The sequence below is a fragment of the Cryptomeria japonica genome, chromosome 4, assembly GCF_030272615.1.
Source record: "Cryptomeria japonica chromosome 4, Sugi_1.0, whole genome shotgun sequence".
Taxonomy (NCBI): domain Eukaryota; kingdom Viridiplantae; phylum Streptophyta; class Pinopsida; order Cupressales; family Cupressaceae; genus Cryptomeria; species Cryptomeria japonica.
The window spans coordinates 673,286,198-673,299,243 of record NC_081408.1 but is presented as its reverse complement, the minus strand read 5'-3'; the positions used below and the strand labels follow the sequence as shown (position 1 = coordinate 673,299,243).

Genomic DNA, 13,046 nt, shown 5'->3' with positions numbered 1-13,046 from the left:
TCAGGAATATGTGAAATCTGTTGATGCCTCTAGAAAATCATTCTCTGCAACTTTGTAATTTCATCATACAACTATTATCTATATTTTTATTTTATTTAACCAATAATAAATAAATTAGTAGTTATTATTTCCATGAATAAATTTAATCAAAGTAAGATTAGGTATTAATAGCTTTTAAATAAAATAAAAATATAATAATTTATTAAAAATATTAATATAGTAAGATTATGTTAACACTAATTTTAATAATTTGTTGTAATTATTAGTTTTAATAATATGAAAATACATACATAGAAAAGGATTGTTAATTTATCAAATTTTATTGTGTCACTATTTGTAAATTCTAAAGGGGATTAAAATTGGAAATAGGTCCCAACAATTGAATCTTGATTAGATAAATGGGAAATCATTTGTGAAGTGATTGGAAAACTTAGATATGAATGAACAATTTAAATTCTTCATAAGTATCAATATTATTTTAAAAGGGGGTAAAATTAGGAAAAGACAAATTTAATGTCATGCAAGTTACATATTTATTGTCATCATACCAAATACATATTTATGATTATCGTGCAAGTTGCATAATTGAAGTTACCATAGTCCTCATTTTGAATATAAATCTCTTAGTAGTAGTAGGTTGAATATTGGATTGCTCTTTATTAGATTCCAAGATGCAAAATAAACAAGGTATTTAGTATAGTCAACCTAATAATGGTCAAATTTATTTTCTAACCTTAAGAAAACATAAGATTAGTAAAAGGGGGAAATTCCATTTAATGTAGGGGTGAACCTCATAATAAAGCTTCATACAATCTGCTTAGTATAATCTATATTGTTATATCATTTATATTATCAAATTTGAAATCATTCTACCATGGGACTTGTCTTAGTTTGCGAACCTCAATCAGGTTTTTGTCTTTCATTGTAAATGTCTAATGAAACTTAGCTTCGAAGATGAATGAGTTATGATTTCTTATTGTTGGATTCTTGCCTTAATATGGGTTTTGAGAATCCCTTTCCATGATCACTTAGAAGATTAAGCAACAATTTTAATTGAGGAAGATCTAGGAGCGAACCTTAGCTCCCATCTAAGAATTTGAGATTGATAAAGTTATTAAATAACCAAGGGTTAAATTTCTTCAAGTGGGAGGGTTAGTTAGTTACCTCCTTATAATGTTGCGAAGGTTTTGACATTGGCTCAAAAACAACTAGACAAAGATTATAACTATTTAGGAACTTTTTGTATTTTGGTTAATTGGAATTATTTAGGAACTTTTTGTATATTGGTTAATTGGAATTATTTAGGAACTTTTTGTATATTGGTTAATTGGAATTACTTAGGAACTTTTTGTATATTGGTTAATTAAAATGGATTGATTGGAATTATTATCATTGGTTAATTAAAAGTGAATTGATTGGGATTATTTGACAATCGTGTTCATATTGGTTAACTAAAAAATAAATTGATATTCATAACGGTTGATTAAAGGTAGATCAATTGGTATTAATTAGGAGCCTTATTCTTACTAGTTAATTAGCAAGAAATCTGTCTCTCTCCTAACCACATATTTCAAGCATGGGTAATGTGGTTATCAAGATCTTTTCCCTTCAAGCAAGTAGGCACTAAATTGGTTGGTAACCTTCTTGCAAGCAATTCAATATCTTTCATGTATTAAGTGCTTATTAAAAGTGTAACAGTTAGTGATTCAAATCATTTTGTAAGCTATTTCCTACAAGTATCCTAGCTTTCAAGAAATTGGAATTTTCATGTATTTAGTTCAATAATTAGAATTTTATCATAGTTATTTTCACGAGAATGTTTTTTTTTTTGAATAAAAGGGGTAAAAACTTTATTGAAAATTAGAAAGCACTACTACAAAGAAATCAAAGACCAAAGGTCCCGAGTAAATACAAAAGAATAATCCCAAACACCGGTAAGACACCCAAAGCCATCATCCATCACCATACTCCACCCTATCTTCATCGAGAATGCTCCTTAAGTCTAAGCAGAGCTCTTGAGGAATCAACTCCCATTCCTCAACTCTCCATCCATCAGCATGCTCAGAAGCCCATTTCGCCAAGCAATCAGCCGCCCTATTCCACTCCCTTGGAATATGAGCAAAAATCACCCTGTCCATCAAAGAACTAATATGCACAATCTGTTGCACAATCCTGGCCAATTGCCAACTAACATCGGTCATTCTCTGTCCATTAATCAAGTTGATCAACACCTGAGAGTCGGACTCACAAACTAAATTTCTCCATCCTAAAGCCAGAGCTTCTCAAGAGCAGCAAGAATAGCCAAACCCTCCACCAGGTTAATGGTCTGAATCCCCTCATAAAGTGAAAAAATAAAGATCACTGATCCCATAACATCTCTACCAATCCCGCCAATACCAGCTGGACCCGGATTACCCCTTGAAGAACCATCAGTGTTGATCTTCAAGATCCCCTGGGGGGGTAGCTGCCATCTACCAACCCTGTCAACTTTTTGCTTCTCACAACGCCGTCTCTTGGCCTTAGTTAAGACCAAAGAAGATCCTGTAGTTCCCAATCTCTCTACCAGCTCTGTATCTCGTTTCCCCAAAGGGAAGTCCACTACACACTTAGCCGCCACTGTCTCATTAATCATACCTAATACCCTCTGCCAAATTTGTTGTACCAGCCTCCGCTCTCCATGAAAAATCCTTCGATTGCGCTCTAGCCAAATCTGCCATAATAAGAAGATAGGCCCCACGAACCATACCTCCTGCAAAAAAGTAGCCATAGAAGGGGGACGTCCCATCCTCTGCCAAAACTCAGTCAAGGAGGAAGCATGGACACAAGGAGCTACCCAGACTTCCCACCAGAAATGCCAAAGTTGCAGGGCAAAGGAACACCGAAAAAACAAATGAGAAGAGTCCTCCTCGTTTGTCCCACACATGACACAAATAGACGGGCCGTGGAACCCTCTCTTCCTAATATTATCCCAAGTCAAACACTTGTTCCAAGCTAGCATCTAGATAGAACAGTTGCATTTTGGCCACGAAAGCTTGTTCCAGACCTTCTTCCACCACTGCACTTCAGGCATATCCATCTTATGAGCCACCAATCTGCTATATCCAACGGCCACTGTGTAAATCCCCTTAGGATTGGGAGACCAAGCAAGGCCATCAGACTCCCGGATAGAACAACATCTTCTACTAGAAAGGATATTTTGCAGCATCGCACACTCCTCCTGTAAATCAACAACGGGCCATTCATCTGGGGGCTTCCATTTAGCCATTTCCATCTGTCCACAAGGGAAAAAAGACTTAAAATCTCTCACCCGAGACCACCCAGCATCCTGAAATCGTTGACATAGACCCAATAGGTTGGGAAACTGAAAAATAATTGGGGGATAGCCATCCCAGGAGTCAGACCAGAATTGGGCCTCCTCCCCATTGTTGCAAATCCAGAATAAACCATCCTTAATAAGTTTAGCCCCTTTCTTTAAAGTATCCCAGATCACAGAACCCTTTCCTCCAAGTGGATACCTGGAAATATCAAGAGGAGGAATCCCCGGAAGATACTTCTGAGAGAGGATAATCGCCCAACTCTTATCCTGCTCATTACACCATCGCCAGTAAAGTTTAGCAGCCAATGCCTCTCCTGTTAAAGCCAACTGTCTCAAACCAAGTCCTCCGTAATGTTTCGGACTGCAAACCACTTCCCATCTAACCAAACTCCATTTGGGAGGCTCCAGGCAGCCCGCCCATAAAAATTGGTGCATCATCGAATCAAGGTCCTTAAGAAAGCCCATAGGCGCAACCTGGAGCATGCATCTGTATATGGGCAAGGCCTGCACAACTGACTTAATCAACTGGACCCGACCAACAAAGGATAACCATCGGTGGGTCCAATGATTAACTTTCACCCGAAATTTGTCCAAAATAACCTGCCAAGACTCCCTGGGAAGCCTACTCACCGAGATGGGGATGCCAAGATACTTCAATGGAAGATTCCCAACCTGAAACCTCAAAGTGTGGGCGATCCTCTGTTGAATAGAACCCGGAGTATTGAAGAAGTAGATGGAAGATTTTCCTTCATTGATCTGTTGACCTGAAGCAACCAGGTACACATCCAATACCCTACGAAGATTAGATGCCTCCCTCATTGTAGCCAACCCCATCAATGCAGTGTCATCCACAAATTGCAAGTGAGTTTGTGGGGGTAAAGCTCCTCCCCACCTCCATCCTTGAATAAAACCAGACTCCACATTCTGCTTAATCCATCTCCCCAGGCCTTATGCCAAAAGAATAAACAAATAAGGGGAGAGAGGGTCTCCCTGACGAAGCCCCCTTGAAGCCCCAAAAAGCTCAGAATGGCTCCCATTAATAAGCACCGAGAAAGAGACTGAAGTAACACAACTCCAAACCCATTGAATCCACTCTTCCGCAAAGCCAAAAGCACTAAGAGCCCGCCTCAGGAAGGACCACCTTACTCTGTCATAAGCCTTCGCCATATCCAATTTGATGAACATAGCTTTTTCTTTTGATTTGGCCATAGAATGGATGACCTCAGTTGCAATAACAATCCCATCCAGAATCTGTCTGCCAGCCACAAAACCACTTTGCTCCTCTGAGATTATATCAGCTAACCCCTTCTTTAACCTATCAGCAATAAGCTTGGAAATAATTTTGTAGATCACATTACATAACGAGGTTGGTCGGAATTGACTCATCCTATCGGCACCCTCCTCCTTAGGAATAAGAGCAAGGAAAGTAGCATTTAGAGCCCTTAACATCTGCTTATTATGCTGAGACTCATGAACCACGACCAAGAGATCAAATTTGATGATATCCCAGAACTCTTGAAAAAACTCTATAGGGAAGCCATCTGGACCTAGTGCCTTCCCTCTCTTCATGCTAAAAACAACCCCTTCAAGCTCTTCAAGCGAGAAATCCCTCATGAGCTGTTGATTCATATCTTCAGTCACAAGAGAGGGGATGCATGAAAGAACTTGCGCTTCCTCGGGAGATCCCCCTTGCGAGTCCTCTCTAAACAGGGATTCAAAGTACTGGACTACCTCCCTAAACATTTTAGGAGAGGAAGAAAGAAGCTCTCCCCTATCATTCACCAATCCTGAGATAGAATTACCATGTCTCCTAGCTTTCACAGAGTTGAAGAAGAAAGCTGTATTTTTGTCCCCTTCCTGGAGCCACTCAATACGCGCCTTCTGTTTCCAGTACATTTCCTCTCGCAGTTCCCATTCTTCGAGCAATTTCATAGCCCGAGCCTCGTCCTGAAGCAATTCATCAATAACCCCTTCCTCTCTAATCCTTCTAGTGATACCATCCAAATCTGCCTGAGCCCCTGCCTTTTCATGAAATATATTCCCAAAGTGCAGACAATTCCATCGCTTAAGCTCAAATTTAACATGTTGAAGCAGCTTAGCAAAAATATACATTGAAGTACCGTGAGCTGGTCTACCTTTCCTCCACCAATCAGAGACCAAATCATGCAAAGATGAGTCCCGAAGCCACATAAGTTGGAACCTAAAGGAAGGCTTCCGGAAAATCTGAGTTGATTCTAAAACAAGTTTGATAGGCCAATGGTCGGATTCCCTCCAATCTAAAATCTCAGAGGCAGCTGACCACATCCCACCAATCCAGTAACAAGAGACTAAGAACCGATCTAACCTTTCTGCAATACAAAACTCGCCACTCCGACAGTTGTTCCAGGTGAACTGCTCGTTGTTCGGTTTAATATCCACAAGGTTCAAGAATTTGATATTATCTTGAAGCAGCAGTGCGGAAGGCTCCAGTCTACCAATGCCACCCCGCTTCTCAGCCAACTCACAGATAGCATTGAAATCCCCAGCTATAATCCAAGGATGAAAAGGTAGCATGCTACGAATCAGCCTGATATGGGACCACAACACCTGTTTACCCCGAAGATCGGTAGGCGCATAAATATTGGAGAATAGAATGACCTCACCTGTCTCCAGGCTAGAAGCAATCATGGATAGAGAGGATTTGGAGGAAATCCACCAAAGGGGCTGGATATTCCTAGGATTCCATAAGCAAGCCAAACCTCCGGAAGCACCATGGGCACCAATGCATTGGCACTCCCCACTTCTCCACACTCTAGATTTCAGACCTTGCATACTCTCCACAGATAACTTGGTTTCCTGCAGGAACAAAACATCAGGACCTTGTCTTCTAACTAACTCAAGAACAACTTTTTGTCTGGGGCCGCTATTCAAGCCCCTCACGTTCCATGACAAAACAATCATTTCGAGGGGCCTGAAAAAATAGCATCCAGGGGCTTAACTGCCCCCGACTCCACCAAATTTTCACCAGCCAATTTAATCTTTTCCACATCCTTTTTTCTGCCAGGTTTACCAAATTTTTCTGCCCCACCCTTCTTAATATCTTTCTGCAAAATACCAAGCTTGGGAGGAGGCTTATTCTTCGCCGCAGAACTTGAACCACTATGTTGTCCAAGAGCCGGAGAATCCATACTTGCAGATGAAACAATAGCCAGGGGTTCTTGCATCTCAGAAGTCCCCTTTTGCTGATCAACACCCATTTGCCGACATTCCTCCCCTAGAGGCTCCATAGTAGACTCAATGATAGGATCAACTTGAGCTAAGTCCACAAGCCCTTGATCCAAATTGATCAAACCCGGATTCACCTCTTGTTGGCTAAGCTCATCCAAAATCTCAAACCTATTAAAGGTATCCTCCTGCCTTTCTTTAAAGGACCTCTTCAGACCCCTGTTCCTATTCCGAGCCCTGACTAGAACAAAACCATCAGAAGCCCCTGCCTCCGCAGAAGCATTGCGCTTCCCTTTATCCACCTCAGGAGGCTTACCCTCAGGCTGTGACGAATGGGATTCTCGAGGTTGATTCCTTGGGCATCTTCGCTGCAAGTGACCATACTCTCGACAAAGGCGACAACGAAATGGAAGGGTTTCATAGTCCAATTGCTGCATCCAAGAATAAGAACCCGCACACATCTCTATTGCATCTGGCAAGGGTCTACTAAGATCAATTTCAACACAAATGCGAGCAAAAGTCATTACCTTTTTACCCAAGGTCTGCGATGAAATCCCTACAGGTTTTCCAAGCACGGAGGCCAAAAGATGTAGCACATCCTCACGACAGCATTCAATCGACAACCTTGGTAAGCGAACCCATACTGGGACACAATTAGGTAGCTCCTCTGCAGGGTTGAAACCTGCATGCCACGGCTTGATAAACAACCCGACCTTATTGTGGAAATAAGGACCACCCTCAAACACCCTATTGCGATCAGCAGTACAGTTGAAAGTGACCATGAAATAACTATTCGCCAGCAGCATTATCTCCATTTCCCCTTCCGGCTCCCAGGTCCTCTGAGCCCAAACCTCCAAGAATTGCAAGGACACCCTCATCCCTAAGAACTTACAATAAAGGGAATGATGTGAATAATATTCGACATCATCTGCAATCATTTCAACCGGGACCACCACTTTTGGCCTCTCCTTGCATCTCTTATTTTCACGAGAATGTTACTCCACGGTAGTTGATTTATTTATTTTTCATCCTTGTCAAATGTTCCTTTCGATTATATCTTATTTTCAATGTCAAGCAATAATTTATTTTCCATGTAATAGTTTCGTAATTGTTAAGTAAAATTTTATTCAAGCTTTCGTGAACTTATGGTTCATTCCTAGTTGGATAACTAAATAAGTGGAGTTGAAACCAAAACCTTAGCAGTGTTCAGTATCTATGGTGCCTCTAGGTCACGCTTACGGGTAAAGTCGTCGCGTTGAAATACTGCACTTAACGCCTAATAAAGCTGCATCAACAACGTCTGTGGCATCGTCCCTATAAATCATCGGGGAGTAATAAGGGACACTTGGAAGTTAAAATCCAAGGGGTGGGTAATCCCCCTTGGATCGATAATCTAATAAGATAATCTTTGAATGAATTTACATCCGCTAGTTAAACCTTAGTAAACCCCTTTAGGGTTGATTGAGTGAAATGCTTTTATAAACTTGGCTTAATCTCGAATAATTATTGACAATTGACAATTGGGTCAAGGGTGACACTTATGATAGGTGTTAGGACCTAGATATTTTAGGCCACAAGCAATAGGCCACCCTGAGCCTTTGCTTAAAGCTACCATCGTGGGTAGCAACTGCAGAGAAACTGTCTGGGACATTAACCTTAGAAAGGGTTGCGTACCCACCAAAACAGTTTACATTAAACCATAGATTAGAAAACAGAACTACATACTTTATGCCTTGATCCCGTGCCGAAACGAGTATGTAGGTAGTCTGAGGACGGAGTTGTCCCTAGTACTCAGGCATTCGGGGATGGGGTCTAGGATTTGGTAAAGTAGACGGATTGCGAAGTCCCCTAATTGAAAGACAAGTGTAATAAAAGAAAAAGTAATTCAACGCATACTCAGAAGGAATCCCGTATGGATTCGCTTGACTTCCCGAGGCTTTAGGCCAAATTCCAAGGCAGAATTCAAGCTTGCAATATATTATTTTACTTGCTCCTACGGACAATGACCTCGGTGCACACCTATTAAAGGAGTGTAGTTCTTAGTGAGTGACTCAGGACCCAAATGGTCCCGATGAGTAAGTCTCTGGCTAGAGCACCTCCTATCCCAAGTTGGATAGATGCCTATCCCGTATTGGATAGATGAAACCTCATGTCCCGTATGGACAGATGCCTAACCCGTATGGTTAGATGCCTAACCCGTATGGTTAGATGCTCATCCCAGATGGATGAATGCCTAATCCAAATGGATAGATGCCCAGAGCATGCGATTGAATCAAACACAAATAACTAAATAAGTAAAAACAAAAATTTAAAAAAATAGTCGAAAATTCTTGTGTTATGTAGAGTGGGTTATTACATTCAACCATCCAATCAAAAAACCAAGCACAAACTAGAAAATTTATCAGCATAGGAGAATGCATTGGAATCTTGCTAAATTGAGAAATGATACTTCATCACAGAGGGGAGAGGACTTAATAGTTGAACGCGTTTCAATTGTTGTGATAGTAATTGTTGATTTAATCTCATATTTATTGATTTAATGTCCAATTTTTTTTTTGACAACATTGTACCAATAGTTGTGACTTTAATTTTGTTATTGCTATGATGACTACCCGAAATTGAATGAAATGTACCTTTAGTTGAAAGCAACCAATCATGTGATAGCACATCAGCTGCACAAGTATGGGGGCCTCTTTTGCACGACTATTGGTCTCACCTTTTTTTGGGGGATGTTTTGAACACCTTGACAAAAAACATGCTGATGTAGCATCATATTTGATGATGTGTCTCTGAAACCTAAGGACTTGCCAAGTGAACAACTATAAAAAAATTGAGAGTGATTTGAAATTTCCACGTAAGATTTTGAAAAACACGAAATTAAGATACATAACTACTAGATCCAAAACAAATGTATTTCCAAAATCAAACTAAAAACAATCTGGAAATACAAGTTTCATTGAATCATCCAGGCAAACATAAAATATACACGAAAAATTGCACTCCTAATATAATGGAACGTTTCTTAAAAATGAAGAGTACCTTAATTTACTAGTAGGAAGTGCTTTTATTGGCCTACTAGAGGATCAATTCAAAACAGTAAGAGGACAAGAAAACAGATATCCAAATTTCAAACCATAAATGCAGTATCCTGTATTGACATAAAGGAATGATAGCATGCATGATAACAATCAAAACTTAAAATGGGTAGTACAACACAAGATCCAACCAAGCACTGTTATTGAAACTCTTGCAGTTTCCAGCAATTGCAATTGCTCTCTATAAAACTCCATTGATCTCGTGTGTATAGTCTAACACTCGAAAATAAAAGAACTTTCCTCAATATTGATGCGTTCATTCATATAAAGATATGAATAAAACATACAAACTAGAGAAATTTTTAAGCAAGAAAAGGAAGATATTCGTGTGCATACCTCCATTAATGAGGCACCCGTAACTGTCTCTACTATGCAACAACAGTCCACAGGTTACTTATTTGCTACCTCTGTTACCGATGACTTAATTTGATCACTTAACTACAGCAATACCTGCGACCCAAAGAAAAAAAGAGATCTAAAATTCGGCCAAAAGAACAGTTTTTACCAGAATGTGGAGGAATTTTGATTTAAATTTCAGCAAACGATCCGATGGGTTGTCAAAATTCCATTACAACCGACAATTTTCAAATCGGTTGTAAGTTTTTGCTTGCGTGTGAAATCCAATTACATCAGTGCAACGGATGTCAACAACATCTAGATCTATAAATTTAGAGGGCGCAAACTAATCTTCCCAAAGTTTTCCCCGAAAATAATTGTCAAATTGAATTTCCAGATCAAAGACGGGGGCAATCCAAGGGCAACTCCATGCCCTCTACGAATGCAGAGTACAGTTTATGGAAAAGATAAGATTTCAACCGTGAGAAACAATAAGTCACATAATCTCACAATTTTTTTATTTTATAATTTTCTAACAAAGAAAAATGCAGAGCACCGACTTTCCCATCTGCATAATATTTGCATAATTCAAGACCCCCAAAAAAAAGTTGATTTTTTTTATCAAGTAAAGAAATGCAAAAACAGGGCTTGGCAGCGTGTATGTGGAAGCTGTTTACAGCTGCCTTGTTATGTTCTATGTTTCTGAAATACAAATTATGGAAAACTTGTCCATGGCAACAAATTCTGTCATTTTCTGCATTCAATGGGATAAGATTTTAAATGGTTGCATCTTATTGGATCTGGTTGTCCTTTCTAGATTTTGTAAGATTTTCTCTTTTCCATGTCTTGTACAATGACTGTTTGTATGGAAAACTTGTTCAGGGCAACAAATTCATGTTATTTTATGCATTCACTTGGCATTCAATGGGATAAGATTTTAAATGGTTGCATCCTATTGAATCTGGTTGTCCTTGCATTAAAGAAGATAAAACTTTTCTAGGTTTTGTAAGATTTTCTCTTTTCCATGTCTTGTCAATGCAATTGTAGAAGCAAATAATTCAATGCAATTAGGGGAGAGGAGCTAGTGCACCCTCACTTCACGCTTCTCAAAATCATATGTGGACATTCAAAAACAAAATTTCAAGTCCATATGGTCAAATATATACCACATCAGCATGCATTTTGTTTAAGTGTCCAAAATGACCCCAAATTGTCATAAGACCCATAGGTGTGCACTAAGTCATGTTTACTTGTGCGCAGATGTGACATCACATCGTGGGTTATTTTTTGAATTTTAGAGGTTTTTTTGGGGGGGGAAACATTGACATGACATTTTTAGAGCACCAGTATTGGTCTCATTTTGTCTATGTACTATAACATGTATTGTACTCCTCTCCCCTATAGAAGCTTCAAAGAAATGAGAAAAAATTGAATTGTGCAATAAACTTGTCCAGGGCTACAATTTCATGTCATTTTCTGCATTCACTTCGGCATTCAATGAGATAAGATTTTAAATAGTTGCATCCTATTGAATCTGGTTGTCCTTGCATTAAAAAATAAGACTTCTCTAAATTTTGTTAGATTTTTTTTTCATTTTTTGTCAATGCAATTATAGAGGCAAATAATTCAAACAAATGATGGAATTGTACAATGACTGTTTGTAGGACAAATCAATAGAAAAACAAATAATAACAATGTATAAAAATATTGAAACTGTAAAAATGCAAACAAATATTTTAAATTCAGTAATCTGACTATCAGCTAATAATTAAGTATTGCATACCTTCATACTTATATTACAACTTAAGTAAAATACTATTTATACTTTGACATAAGAATAATTAAAAAGTACAGAATTGTTTATCATTGCTTTTCAATCCATTTCGATAGATTTGATAATCCGTAAGTAAAATATACTAACTAATGAATCAGCCGACACTTCAAGGAATAAAAGGGTAAAGATCAATCAAGAACAGAGTGACATATAGACATACCTCCTGTGATCTCTGTGCTTTCCTAATAGGCATGAGTTTTCTACCGTCTATGTAATATGAGGAAAATTTGTTTCTAAAAAATTCTGTATATGTTTTTGAATCAACGTTTGAATTACACTCACCAATCTATTATCATAATGGCTCAAATCTTTCATGATTCTCTTTCATAACTGTATATGCTTTCGAGTTGACATTTCAAATTGCACTCACCAATTCATCATCAGAAAAACTCAGATCTTTTATGATTCTGTTTCATTCTTTTTCCTTGGCAAATTCCTCGAACCTAATGAACACGAGTTTTCTACAGTCTATGTATTATGATCCAGATTTGTTTTTGTATATGTTTTTAAATCAACGTTTGAATTACACTCAGCAATCTATCATCACAATGACTCAGCAATCTATCAGTCTATGTATTATGATCCAGATTTGTTTCTGTATATACTGTAGAATTGACATTTTAAATTGCACTCACCAATTCATCATCAGAATAACTCAGATCTTTTATGATTCTGTTTCATTCTTTTTCCTTGGCAAATTTCTCCTTCCTAATGTAAACTCCATTTTTAAATCTGTAGAGGCATATTAATTTAAATCTAACTGCCAGTGGCATCATTGGTGCATGCCCAATTAAGAATTGTTCTAAACTCCATTGTGCTCCCTTGCTGCATGGGATCACATGCTTATGCATTTCATATGCATTGCTCAAATTACAGGTTACAGAAGTATTACTAGCTCAAAAGAAAAAAACATTTCGATTTATTTATAATTTCTTTCACTTTAGCTTGTATTCAGCTATATATAGAATTCGATAATGCTCCACTTAAAAAACGTAGCATGGCATTTTTTTCAGTCTTATGTTTAAGTTTGAAACTTTTACTTAAAAGCATCGTAAGACTAAACTTAGAGTAGTCTTATTTAATTTATTCTTTATTTGAAAGAACTTTTTCACGTTTTACATAATTTAACTTTAATTAATGTTATTCAAATTTAATTTTTGCTTTTTATACGTATAAAATAGACTTTTGTTTTATATATTATAATTTTATAATATTCAATTTAAAATAAAAATAAAAATTATATAGTTCAAGGGGTTGAGCT

General features: G+C 38.0%; 1 protein-coding gene across 1 annotated transcript; it reads right to left on the bottom strand.

Moving 5' to 3' along the window:
• Positions 1-2,266: 2,266 nt before the first annotated feature.
• Positions 2,267-2,923, bottom strand: LOC131875314 (uncharacterized). Its single transcript, XM_059219395.1, has one exon. It carries the CDS (start codon positions 2,921-2,923, stop codon positions 2,267-2,269), a length of 657 nt encoding a protein of 218 aa, XP_059075378.1.
• Positions 2,924-13,046: the final 10,123 nt, after the last annotated feature.